Here is a 13,678-nt window from a genome sequence, read left to right on the forward strand (position 1 = left end):
TGAATTACCGCCAACCTCTAGTTTTGAATCAACAGTACCCTCGTTAAACGACAAGGCGTCTTGAGCCTACCATAAATTTATTATTGACGGTAATATGAATAATATGAACTCCGACCAATTAGCCTGGCAAATTCTAAGTGTTTGACAATTGTAAACCGAATAGAATTTAAGTGTGAACTGCCCAATCCACAAAAAGAGAGTCCTCAACATCGTATATAAAGTCTTATCGAGAGTAATGCATGAAAACCTGAAGACCACCGAGAAAATAAAATAATTCGAGCTGAATAGAGAATGTGAATTCTATAAGAGTGTACTAGAACGTCGATGATATCTCCTGCCATTAAACTAACAGTCATCGCACTAGCGACTTGGCTCCCACGTCACTTTTGACAGTCATAACATCGAAGCCGTAGATAATTTGATAATTTCGTGTGTCTTGGAACCAGTATCAACACCAACAACAATATCAGCCTTGAAATCCAACGCAGAATAACTCTTGCCAACAGGTGCTACTTTGGATTGAGTAGGCAATTGAGAAGCAAACTTCTCTCTCGACAAACAAAGACTCTATAAGTCTTTCATCCTCCCCGTCCTGCTATATGGTGCAGATGCATGGACGATGACAACATCTGTTGAGTCGACGTTACGAATTTTCGAGTTACGCATTGGCGACGGCGAATACCAGAGTCGATGGAACGTTGAGCTGTACGAGATATACGACAACATTGACAAATTTCTGCGAATTAAGAGCCAGCGGCTACCTTGGCTAGGTCATATCATCGGAATGAATGAAAACACTCCATCTCTCAGACTATTCAACACAGTACCCGTCGGGGGAAGCAGAGGAAAAGGAAGCCCGCCACTGCGGTGAAAAGACCAGGTAGAGAAGGATCTGGCTACGCTTCATGTCTCCAATTGGCGTCAAACAGCGAAAAGGATGAATGACTGGCGCGCTGTTGTAAGTCCGGCTATATCCGCGATAGCGCGGTCTACGCCAATAAATCAGAAGAAGCTTCTAAAATATTGCTTATATTATATTGATCTCGTACTGTTAAATCATTATATAATTTTCTTACGTTTTAAGACTGCTTTTAATTGAAAAAGGCATTCTGATTAACAAATAATTAAATTTTTGAAATTTGATAATTTTGGTAATTTTGTCTTCGATTACTTTCACTTTTCTCTGTTCTCGAAAATATATATATTTTTTTGATATATGTAAAAGATATTTACTAACTTTATCTGCATTTCAAGACAATTTAATATAAATTAAAATCAATACTCACTTGTAACGCCCCGCTGCGTCCAGAGTCAATTTCCGTAACACCAGTGTGCCATTGGCAAGTATTAAATACCTGTAAAATTACAAAAGGAAATTATTTCATTTATTAATTCCACTGGTTTAAGCATGAATCTGTATCGCTGTAAATATGTCTTGTCTGTCTGCAAATATGTATTTGTGTGTAAAAATGAAAGATAATGAATAAATGAAATCTGAAACTGCACAATTACAAAGCGGAAATCACTAAGACGACGCACTCAAGCGCACAAAGAAAGTCATCGCATTAATTAGAATGGCAGACTAATAGACGTACACCACAGCAATGATACCTGAAACTGGTGAACTTGATTGCTATTGCAATGTTAATTCTAATTCAGGCGATTCTAAATTGAAGAAGCTTTCTTAATCATAAACGATTTTTATTAAGTAAATAATTAAATATAATAATATAATTAATTTAGAATTTAAATGTGTCACAAGTTTAGAATTAAGAATTTAATAATAGAATACTGTTATAATGCTCAACTTGGTTTGCCATTCCGTAATGAACCGACGTACTTCGGAACAACGTTCGCAAATCGTGCAAATTTATTATCAAAATGGCAGCAGAGTCCTAATTCGAAAAATCGTTGAACGCAATTGAGGATTTGGGCAAAGATCTTAGTTTGTGGGTTTACAAAGTCGGAGGGTGTATAGCTGTGAAAGTTGCTATCAGATTTAGGGAATCTAGGTTCCTAAATGTACCCGTGACTGAACATTTGAAAATCATCAAATATTTTGACTTCATACCGGAACACTTAGATCAAGGATTGGCCAAACCGAGCTCTGGCGGCTCATTCTCTGCCCATATACCGGCGAGGAAATTGTGGGTTTGAAGAAGCCGTTGGAGGATAGAGGCAGGTTTACTGTCAAGAGCTCTCTTCCAACTCCAACTTAAGACTTCCACAGACCAGGCCACAGCAGAATCGCAGGAAATTCTAAAACTGATGAGCTGGCAAGGAAAGACACCCTAAAACCACTATCGGTGGAATGGGAGCGGGTCAGTGCTCCCGTATCCTCTTGTGTTAAACTACTAGATAGCTTAGCTTCGCGGGAGCAGGCCAGCGATGGGCTACCATCAGTTAATGTGCTGTTACAAAAACCTTTTGATCGATCGCATAAAATCTAGTGATCTCTTTGCCCTCAATAAGGCTAGCCCCTCCCTAGTTGTGGAGGTTTTAACAGGCTATCGCCCTATTGATGTCCATACTGCAGGGCTGGGAATCTTACCAGACGCCATCTGCAAAAGCTGTATGGAAGAAGACGAGGTGGTAACATTTCCTTCTTGACTGTCCCGCGTTTGGGAGGTCAAGGCTTAAACGCATACCTAATTAAAATACCTAAGTTCGAACACAGGAGTTCTTTTTTTTCTATGGCTTCACAAAGGACTACATATAGAAGTCCAGCTCGTGTAAGAGTTGAAGCCGAACGGCCTTGTACCTTGTTGTACGTTCGGTGAATAGTCCCAAAACGAGATCCTGAATTTCACATGAAAATTTTTGGTCACCGTGAAGGTCACTTTTGGTTTCTTTTTACGGGCTTATATGAAGATCTATGCCGACTCGGGACGATTGACTCTTAGAAGAAAATATTTGGCGCGTTATTGCTGGCATACGGCTCCAATTGCTGAAAGAAGTGGTCGAAAATGATGCGTTTGATGAATGTAGGATCCTCAGCTATGTTGTCAAGCATCTATTTTGAGATATTTTCGACATCGTTTTTGTAAAAGAAATATATATTTTGGTAGAAGTGTAACTTTAACTCGCTTTATACGCAAAACAAATAAAATGTGTTCAGACTATTTTATAAGATTTTGAGATGTTCTTCTACTTGTATCTCTTCGATGCCAGCACTACGATTTGCAAGCACTATTTCTCAATTTTTGTTTGATGTTACCGTATTTAACCGCGGTGAATTGACGACTCACATAAGACAAGTTTCCTTTGCCTTCAAAATGTTTCAAATGTTCAAATGCTGTTCTAACTTGAAAAAATTGTTTATGGGTTTGGAGCCCGGAACCAGTCCAGTCAAATTAATTATTTAGATTCAAGTTATGGAAGAAAATGCAATGAATTTTATTGCCTTCTTAGAAGTTTTACTATATTAGAGACGCTAAGTTTTTTACAAAAAATTAAAAAAAAAAAAGAAAATATTTAGATCTAATGAATTTTTCTTTTACAAAAAAGTAAAAAAAGATACTAAAATCTAATAAAAAACCATTATATATTTTTTTAAATGGTTAAATGTCAGAGTACTTAGCGAAAAGTGGCAACAGTGACGGTTGAAATTGTACCAGATCGAAAGTTTGGCAACAATGGCGGTTAAAGTTGTACTAAATTCAAAAATTAGGTCTATGGTAAATTGAAATAAAATGTTCAAACAATAAAAAATGCTTATTGGTTTCCACTTCCGATGCAGCCTAGGAACTATGAATTTTTGCTTTGAGTTTTTTTTATTTATGTTTTTTGCTTCTACTCGCCTGTTGTCTTTGAATTGCTTTGATAACGGTACTTTTCCATAGAACCAGCTAATATTTGCCGGTGGCACACTTACGACCGGGCAGTCGAGTACGAGTGGTTGACCCACCTCAGCGGTAATGTTTGTAGAAGCCGTTACGCGTTTGAGCACTGCAAATAAAAAATGAGAAAATAGTTAAACATTATCGATTATTACACGGTAATGGTGTTGCCTTATTTACCCGGATATTCCACTGTGATGAGCACCGAAAGTATGGCCGTAGTGTTGACGTTGATTTTGCAGCGGTAAGCGCCAGCGGCGCGCTCAGTGGGCGGTAGGCGTAACGTGCCATTGCGATAGATTTTGAACTCGTTCCGTCCGCTGTGAGCCTCCACAATTTGGTCATTGCGATACCAGGTGTAAAAGTAATTTGTATCGTCTATGTGTGGAGTAAAAAGAGAGCAAAAGAGGGGAGGCGGAAAAAGAAGAAATATATGCATATACATGTATATGTGTATTCGCTAAAGGTGTAGTTATTCATTCATAAATTGCTCACTGCTAAGATAGTAGTAGTTCTTCTCGATGCTGGCGTAGCACGGCAGATAATGATGTGAGTAGTGCTTGGTGATTAATAATCGTGTTGTTTCTGGTTTGTCGAGTTGCATAAATGGTCCAGAGATGATTTTATTACCGTTGGCGTTAACTGCAAGACAAAGAAGTATAAATGCAAATATATTGTATTAACTAAATACTAAACAAGTGGGCATAGAAAACCCGAGCAATTGCAAATTAATAGGAGTTCTCTCGAATACATAAATAATCAATTAATTAAAGTCAATTGCATATACTTATAATAATATGTTTAGATAACATTGGTCACAAGTCAAGTGTTATTAATTAATAATGAATACTTAATTATCAACAAGTAAGGAAGACATAAGTTCGAATACAGCCGAACTTTTTAGTTGTTGAAAAAAGGGATATCACAAAAAAGAAAAGGTTTTGGGAGTCAGGCTACTTGTCCAACTTTTGAACCGAATCAGTTCAAGTCTTCCGTATTATTCGAAAATTTAAAGTTTCTAGGGGTATTTCGTTAGACAATATAGTTTCCTCTTAGTAGCTTTGAACATAAATTTAAATTGAAGTGGGCGTGATTATTTTCCGATGCGGTCCTTAATGTAATCCGCTGTATCAAATATATTTATATAGTATATATTCTGGCTGGAGGCCGTTAATGAGCCCAGTCTCGAACGAAGCTTACGGATGCCATACACACTGCGCTATAAGAGAGTCTACTTGCACAGCGGGGCCTATAGTACTATACGCAAGCGGACATACATTCCTCTACACTAGTGAGTCGAAAACATGAACCAAATTAACAACTACAAAAAAAGAATTGAAGGAGTCCGGATCTCCCATAAAAAATCCGGAGCGAACTAGTTCCGAAAAGAGGGCAGCGTTTGCAATAAGCTCGAAAAAACGTCCTTAAGACAGGAGCACATTCATGGTTTGGGTGCAAGGGCTGGCAATAGCAAGTGAGTGGATGTTAAGCCTAGCTCTTGCATTATCATTGGCGTGCTGGATGAGAGAGATGAAGAATCCCCAGAGTCCACTGAAAATGGATGCAAGCTGCGCTGTTAAGCGTGGCGCTGGAGATGTTACTTAGCGATCCGAATCCGCCACCGTCATGTACAGATGCTGGCTGGTACCAGGGCCAAATCAAAATGATTTCTTGCGACGATTAGAGATTGGTCGTACTATACGAAACTGCTGTAGCCAAGTTACGGGAGATCACGGAGATAAACAAGTAGCGGTGGACAGAAACGACATCCCGTCAAAACACCTGGAACTCGGCTACACCATAAAAGCAGAACTAAAACCTGCAATCTGAATGTGCTTACAGAGGAGAGATAATTCGTCACCGCTTTCCAGGACCCCGTAGCAGAATCTCGCATGAACGAAGGATTGAACTGATTTCGAAAAGTGGCGAGGAGATCAATTACAAACTCACGAAGGTGAGAATCATTGATATAGCATCGAAAAGCGAGATCCAAGACCGAGAAAGACCCAAATGTATCAATGTATCTCAAATTTACTAGTCGTTTGCTCTGTCCGAAAGAAACAGCGAGACATCCGAAAATCAGTTAATATTTTCATCTTGATCATTTTGACATAAAAACTCTATATCTATCTGTCTTACTTTCACGTTTTACAAACAGCCTTTACGTGAACAAAACAAAACTATTTTACTCTGTAGGAACACATTGCAAGTGTACAAAAAATGTTTTGTAGAGCTAAATGCAGGTGTTATACCCAAGTGCCAATTAGCATCAATTACTATTATAATTATACGCATACTTTAAATAGGACGGGGTTTTGATTACACTTAATACAACGTTTTGGGAAGGTCACAACGTAGTAATCATCATTAGCATATTATTTTAATTTCTATAATTTTATGTAAAAGATATCGATGTAAAATTTTTTTTTACAAAGTAACGTTGCTCAACGCTTTAAAATTTAGCTTAGGTCAGTTATACACATGTAGTACCAGCAGCACAGAATTTATTAGGACCTTGTAGATTTAAGTAGAAAATAATGAGCTAGTTTCAGTTGAATAATTCTTTTATTAACTTTTTTTCTTAATTTGTCGATACCATTTTTGTAGTACGATTGCTTCTTTGCTTTAAAAAGGATCTCTTTTTCGGTGTTGGTTTTCCATGAAGAAACACTACTATATGCTAGACTCGAAAGTAATTCAAAGTTCAAATCATTCACTTTTGCCAACATTTTCATTGGTTATAAAACGAAGAAAAAGACCATTGTTATCACTAACGGATGCCTCGCACAGAGGCAGGTTGACACTCTTCAAGAAATTTTTCGAAATTAAAATATCTTTTTTTATGAAGTTTTCAAAAATATTTGAACTTAAAGTGTTCAGTGTTATTTTAGTGGTTCAGCATATTGCTGCAATATCTTTATATATAAAAAGTACGTGTCACGTTGTTTGTCCGCGATGGACTCCTAAACTACTGAACCGATTTTAGTAAAATTTAGCACACTGTGTCCAGTTCGAACCAACTTAGAAGATAGGATAGTAAAATCAATTCATAGTTAAAAAATACAGTGAACGCTCTATTAAATGGATGCTCTATTAAGCGGACATCTCCATTAACCATGCACATATTTGATATTTATTAAGTACAATCTATTAAGCGGACAACTGTATTTACAGGACAGAAAGGCTGGTAAACAGACATTGAGAAAGCAGCTTTAAATACGTTATCTATTGCAATGAAATTTATTTGTATGAACATATTAAAAATTAAACCTCTTTCACTGTATTGAATAGTTTATTATATGTGACCTGGTCTACGGAAAGGGGGCTTAGGTGTCAAAAAATCATTTTTTTGTTTATTTTTTTGTTTTATTAGTTGTTTATTTTTAACAGCTGTTTCCCAGAAAAATAGTTTTCGCACGTTAGCTCCCTTTTCGTAGACCAGGTCACATATGAATAATAGTATAAAATAAATACCACAGCAACGCGTGGCCGGATCCCCTAGTAAGTAAATAAATACGAACAATTTTAAAGCAATTGATGTACGTTTCTCGTGTCTTCTTTTTCTTTCTTAGCATAACAGTCCTGGTGAACCATTGCTTCCGCAATTTCCTTTCAGAAAGTGTATGGCTGCGAAAGTTGCTTTTAGAGTTAGAGAATATGGGTTCCTAAATGAATACAAACGGAAATCCTCACACACCGTACTCACTTCATACCGGATTACTTGGATCATGGAATCGCCAAACCGAACTCTGGCGGTCCTTTCTTTGTCCATATACCGGCGAGGGTGTTGTGAGCGGTAATAAGCTGTTGTAGGCGATGGGAAGAAGATTGTTGGAAGGATTTACTGTCCAGAGCTTTCTATTAACTTCAACTTCAGACTTTCTGACTATTGCAGGGTTTTCCAAGCCGAGGTTGCTGCGAAGGTAGCAGTAGATTTATTGCTCCGGAGTGCAGCCTCCTTCAGATAAGTCACCATACACACAGAAAGCAGGGCGGCGATTCTAGCCTTGAACTCATTAATAGTGCGTTCAGGGTTGGTCAAGGTGTACCTAACATCGTTAGCAATAGCATCCAATATCTTTGTGATAAGACTGGTATGCGTGCCAGGCCACAGCGGAATCACAGGTAATCGTAAATCTGATAAGCTAGCAAGGAAAGGTACCCAATAACAGCTGTCAGAGGAAGGCAGCAGGTCGGTGCTCCCTTATCCTTTTGTGTTCTACTACTAGATAGCTGAGCTCCGCGGGAGCTTGGCCAGCGCTGGGCCACCAACGGTACATTCTTTGTTGTAAAATCATTTTGCTAAAAGTTTATCGCAAGAGATTGTGTGATCTCTTTGGCCTCGGTAAGGCTATCCTCTCTCTTGTTGTGGGGGTTGGTGGCTTGTTAACACCTTTGCATTGGTGTTCATGCTGTAAGGCTGAAAATCGCCATCTACAGAAGCTGTATGAATGAAGACGAGGTGGAAACATCTGAACACTTCCTTCTTGACTGTTTGGGAGCGTTTGTGCGGTCAAGGCTTAAACACTTGTGAGAGCATACCCTCAGACATCACACCGAACTGGCGGGAATGAAATTTAAACGCCTGGCAAATTTACATTTTGCTAATTTATAAGTTCGAATACAGGAGTTCTTGTTTTCTATGGCTTCGCCATCTAACATAACCTAACCACGTGCCCAAGCCAGTGATTCGCCTAGGCTGCTACAAATTTTATGAGGTTTTGTCCTTTAATGAGGTGTTTAAGCTCTGATTTTTATCTCATATAATATGTGTCATCTTCCAACTTGATTGATCATAAATTTATCGCAGTATTTTCCTTTCCTTTCTCTTCATAACACGAATAATTTTAAATAAACTTGATATAGTACAAGTAACATGTAGACTTTCACATTCCACATTCTTAAGCAATACCCGTAACATATGATGCTGTGTGTGGGTCCAAAGATGATATGAGCTTTATACCTTTAATTTATATACATATATTACATAACATTGTATGCTTGTGAGCATTTGAGAATTTCATCGATATATCACTCATACATATGCATTTATGTACATACATTTATACATGTAAAGGTAGGCCCGTGGCAAAGTGCAGTAGCAAATAACTAATCCGTGGCAATTTTATTGCTTTTTCACAATCGTGCGGATTTGCATACATAAATATTTATGTAAATACGTATGTACATACATACATATGTATTTGCCAACCAACACATAGCGGTAGCGAGATCAAATTGCATATACGCGCTTAACACCTTAAGCAATTTTTATGCGAAATACCTTTTAGCGAATCAACAACAAACAAATCAGCTCATAAAAATTTATGAATGCAAAAAAAAGTCATAAAATGTGATTACTTATTTATTTATTTAATCTGTGCTCAAGGTTTCAATAAATTTCTGATAATTAAATTCTATTAAAATTGCAAAAGCGCAAGAGTGCTTTCCGGGAATCTAACATAATGTTCGCACTTAGTTACACACATAAATGTACCCAACAAGAAAGTGTACGAGTAATCTGTAAAGAGAGTACACCTGGACTAATCTCTGTATCGTACAACAGAGTATGAATTAGTCTCTATTACTTGTCTTATTTAGCTTACAATTAGGATTAATTGGTCTCAATAAAATATGTTTAGGATGTGGCTGAGCTCAGGGCACTACCGGGGTCACAGCTGGCGGATAGTGGATGACCTTTGCTAAGTAGGTTTACTGCGAATAACAATACGCAGCCCCCGACCAAGAGCTGCAGGAGGGAGGTACTTGGCTCCAAAAACTTAATGCGACCAATGAACCTCCAGTGAAGAGATGAACAGAAATAAGCGTTCACATTCCCAACGAGGCTACATAGAGAGAGAACCTCCCCACGAGAAGGAGACAACACAGCGTCGAGGGATCAACTCAGCACCTAATGTACATGGATGTCGACGAAAGCCCTAAGCAAACGTCCATCTGAATCGAGACCAGTAAGATGCTGATTATAGCGTACTGGAAACCCGGAACGGATTAATTTAGCAAAGGACTATCTGTCACCTCAATAGGTAAGAGTGACATTTCACCAAAAAGGCAAGCAGACTAATGTTGTTCTCATATCCGTCTCATAAAAATCCGGTCAAGTCTTCAAGTATCATAATCCACCATAGCTTTGATTGTACAGGTTGTGTTAAAAAGAGCTCCTGATTCGTTCCCGAACTTTTGTCAACCCTCGTGTGGCACCCTGCTTGCATAGATAACTACAGGGTTCATATAGGATAAATGTTAGAACGTGATTGAAGCGGAGACCCTTTAGCATAAAATAACAACAGCAAATGAGGAATACGGTATAGTCTTTCGATGGAGTAGTAGGCTACTTAGATCTTCTATACTTACCACCATTCTAAAACAATCGGACAAAACTGGAGAAAAGAGAGTCTTATGAAAAACTTTGTCTACACAAACAGGATCCACAAAGGAAGGAGAAGGGAAGAGCACCACAGCTGCCATCACAGAAGAATCTTGGCGCACTCAAACCTCCACGAAACAAGAGTACATTACGCAAATGAGACGCGCAGAAGAGGTATCTCTGGAAAAAATCTTTTGTACAAATTTTAAGTTTGGTTTCTTTTGTATGCTTTCGTGTACAAGTGTTTGCTTCATAGAACTTGTCTAAACCAAAGTGAACAGCTCATTCCACATAAAATGTTTCGATTAGTCACATGTTCTTTTGCGACTAATCCTGGACTCATCCCGGACTTGTTGCATTTTTTGCACGGTATTTACATACATATGTATGTATGTAAGTATTCGCATGTGTCATATAAATAACACCACATATGTTCACTTATGCTAAATACCACTTTCAATTAAACATTTATTTATAAGCTTGTACTTTGGCGTTGCTTTTGTTGTTGTTAAGTGCAATCAGATTTGCCATCTAGCAATTTTAGTTTTGATTGAATTATGTACCGTAGATGGCAGAGAAGAGATAAGAAGTTGCATAACTAGTTACTAATCGATTGTATGAGAAATATGCGTTGATACAACAACAATAAAAACAACTCAAACTCAATGTAGGTGTGTAATTAGAGAATGTCAGTCTCGTAACCAAGCGAGAAACGCTGCAACAACGGAACGCAAATGTGAGGCATGAGTCAGCGTGTTTCAAAGCGTGCTCTCGCAATTTGAAATAGTCAGAGGCGTGTGAAATAGGTTTCAGGTGTCAGAGAGACTTTATTCTATAAAATTTTACGCATCAACAGGGCATTGAGGCATTGGCAATTAGGTGAATATGTCATCAGGTCCCCTCATTATAACGTGAACAGGGTATATTACGATGGCACCCAGAAGAAAACGTCGGGGACACTATAAAGTAAAATATATATGTATACAAAAGAACAGTGTAACGAACTGACTCGATTTCGCCATGCCCTTCTGTCTGTCCGTCTGTAAATAAGCATACTAGTCCTTTGATTTTTGCGATATCGGTCGAAATTTTGCACACGTACTCGTACTTTCCTAACCAAAAAGCGGCTCATTTGTCGAACCAGCATAGGATATAGCTTTAATTCATCTGCAAAAAAATGTGTTCTTAGATATTTAGGAACGTTAATTCAACTTGAAGTTTTTTTTAATATAGAGCAACGTTACTAGAAAGAACTACCAAAATGTCTTCCGTTGGATGCAAATCATTGGCCGGTTACGTTTTCAAACTTATAGTTGCTTTACGATACCCATATGAATTCTTTTCTAGAGATATATGCAGCTATAAGAAAAAATAATTTCTCGAATTGTGGAACTGAGCCTCCAAAATCGGAATATTTTTCTTCGAATTTCGAAATTGAGCTTAAAAAAATCGAATTTCTGGCACCTAAGACCGTTTGGAATGGTGCAAAAAGCCTTCGGTGATGATTGTTTGTCGCGAGCAAGTATTTTAGATTGGTACAAATTATTTAAAGAGAGACGCGAACTCGTTGACGACGAACCACGTCCAGAACTGATGATCAACGCGTCAATAAAATAAAGAAATTGGTGCTTGAGAATCGAAAATTAACGGTCAGAGATCTTAATGACATCGTTGGAATATCGGAGGGATCAATGAAAACCATTCTGAAAGATGTGTGATAACACGATTGGTTTCAAAATCATGAAACGTATAGTTACTCGCGATGAGTTTTAGATCCATGTTTACGATCCGGAAACAGATGATCAATCGGCCAAATATCGTGGCAAAGGTGAGTCGAAACCGAAAAAACACGTCAAAGCAGATCAAAAATCAAGGTTATGTTGACAGTTTCTTCGATTATCGAGGTGTGGTGCACATTCGATCAGCCTAACTGTTAACAAGGAATACTATTTGATTGTTATGCTTCATTTTCGCGAAGCTATTTGTAAGAAGAGGCCGAAATTACAACTCTAAGTTTTTGCCCCACGATAATGAACCGTCGAATACTGCATTGGTTCTTCGTGAGTTTTTTGCCAAATTTTCAACCAATAACGTCTCAAAAACATTGTCTTCGCCTGATTTAGCTCCGTGTGACTCTTCACCAAACTGAAACGATCGCTCCGTGGAAACCGTCAATTGAAGACATTGAATGTGAATCGCTTTAATAACTGTTTCGAGGATTGGAAAAACGTTGGCACAAGTGTATTGGGACCAAGAGGGATCACTTTGAGGGGACGATACAGATTTTGAAGAATAAATTACGAATATTAAAATTATGAACAAAGTCTTACTATTTTTTGTCCATAGTAGCATATGGTTGGAATCAAACGCTTACGCGTATATACAAAATGTTTTCTAGATGTTTCGTCAAGCTTCATATATGTATATATAGAATGTCTTCATGATATGAACTTATAAAATTTGATTGAAAAGAAGACATTTTTTTCCAAAAGTCACACAGTTGGTAATACCAAACCTGCCGACCGTATTTTTGACATGCTCAGACATCAAGGCATATGCCATAATTATTTCAGGCACAATAACTCATCGACATCATTAAAAATATCTCATTAAAAATTAGGTAAAAAGCTTACATACATATAGATATTGTGTACTCATGCATTTAACTTTCTGCCTTTTGCCTATTATGTTCAAATTATTGCGAAATAAATGTGCCACCATTCAGCTAAACCTAGTTACACAAATGTTTGCGCAAGCACACAAACAATCAAAAAAAGTTAAATTCGATGTAACACATTTTCGGAGTCCTTTCTTTTATTTTTCAAAACCATAAATTCAAAATTTGGCAGATTTATGGCGAATTTGATAAAAATGAAAACGAAAAGTTGGGAAAAATGTCGTTAAACGGACTTACATAAAAAGCCAACCGATTGCCGTTAAACTTGTGTCGGCGAACGTTGGGTGCAACATTTCAGGGAAACAAAACTCCAAAATCAAAATCGAATAAATTAAGAGAGTCATAAAACTAAATTTCAAATTAAACGTTTCCTATCGCCCACACAGGAGCGCAAACTTGCACGCGCACATGTTGACAAGCCTTGCTAAAGTCTACATAAATATGTTTATGTATATTCGTGTATGTGTATATGTATGTTTGCATTGCTAAGTGACTTCGTGCTTGTACGAATGTCAGCCGACGCATGTGTTTACTTGGCAATTGCTGCGGAAAACGCGAAATTCATTTTTAATTGGTTGAAAACGTAAATTTACGCATGCGCCACACGCTGCCAATGCGACTGACGCCTGCTGCTACGTGGTTGTTGTAGGCGCTCATTACTCATACGCAAACGAATTTCGTTGTTTGGCTGCATGTCACTGCAATTGCGACAGATTTGTTGCACTCATTGCTGCCGCATGAGCATTTGTGATGGGAAAAACATTCATTCATATGGAC

General features: G+C 37.9%; 1 protein-coding gene across 1 annotated transcript in view; it reads right to left on the bottom strand.

Annotated features, from left to right (window-relative positions):
- The window catches only part of LOC126767768 (protogenin), a 166,922-nt gene that overhangs the window by 17,271 nt on the left and 135,973 nt on the right, over positions 1–13,678 (bottom strand). The window contains exons 2-5 of the mRNA XM_050485389.1: positions 4,335–4,481; positions 4,020–4,217; positions 3,801–3,948; positions 1,287–1,355 (exon numbers count right to left, since the gene is read on the bottom strand). Of these exons, the coding sequence (XP_050341346.1) occupies positions 1,287–1,355; positions 3,801–3,948; positions 4,020–4,217; positions 4,335–4,481 (562 nt within the window). The remainder of the gene's footprint in view (positions 1–1,286; positions 1,356–3,800; positions 3,949–4,019; positions 4,218–4,334; positions 4,482–13,678) is intronic.

The sequence above is a fragment of the Bactrocera neohumeralis genome, chromosome 2, assembly GCF_024586455.1.
Source record: "Bactrocera neohumeralis isolate Rockhampton chromosome 2, APGP_CSIRO_Bneo_wtdbg2-racon-allhic-juicebox.fasta_v2, whole genome shotgun sequence".
In the NCBI taxonomy this organism is placed as follows: domain Eukaryota; kingdom Metazoa; phylum Arthropoda; class Insecta; order Diptera; family Tephritidae; genus Bactrocera; species Bactrocera neohumeralis.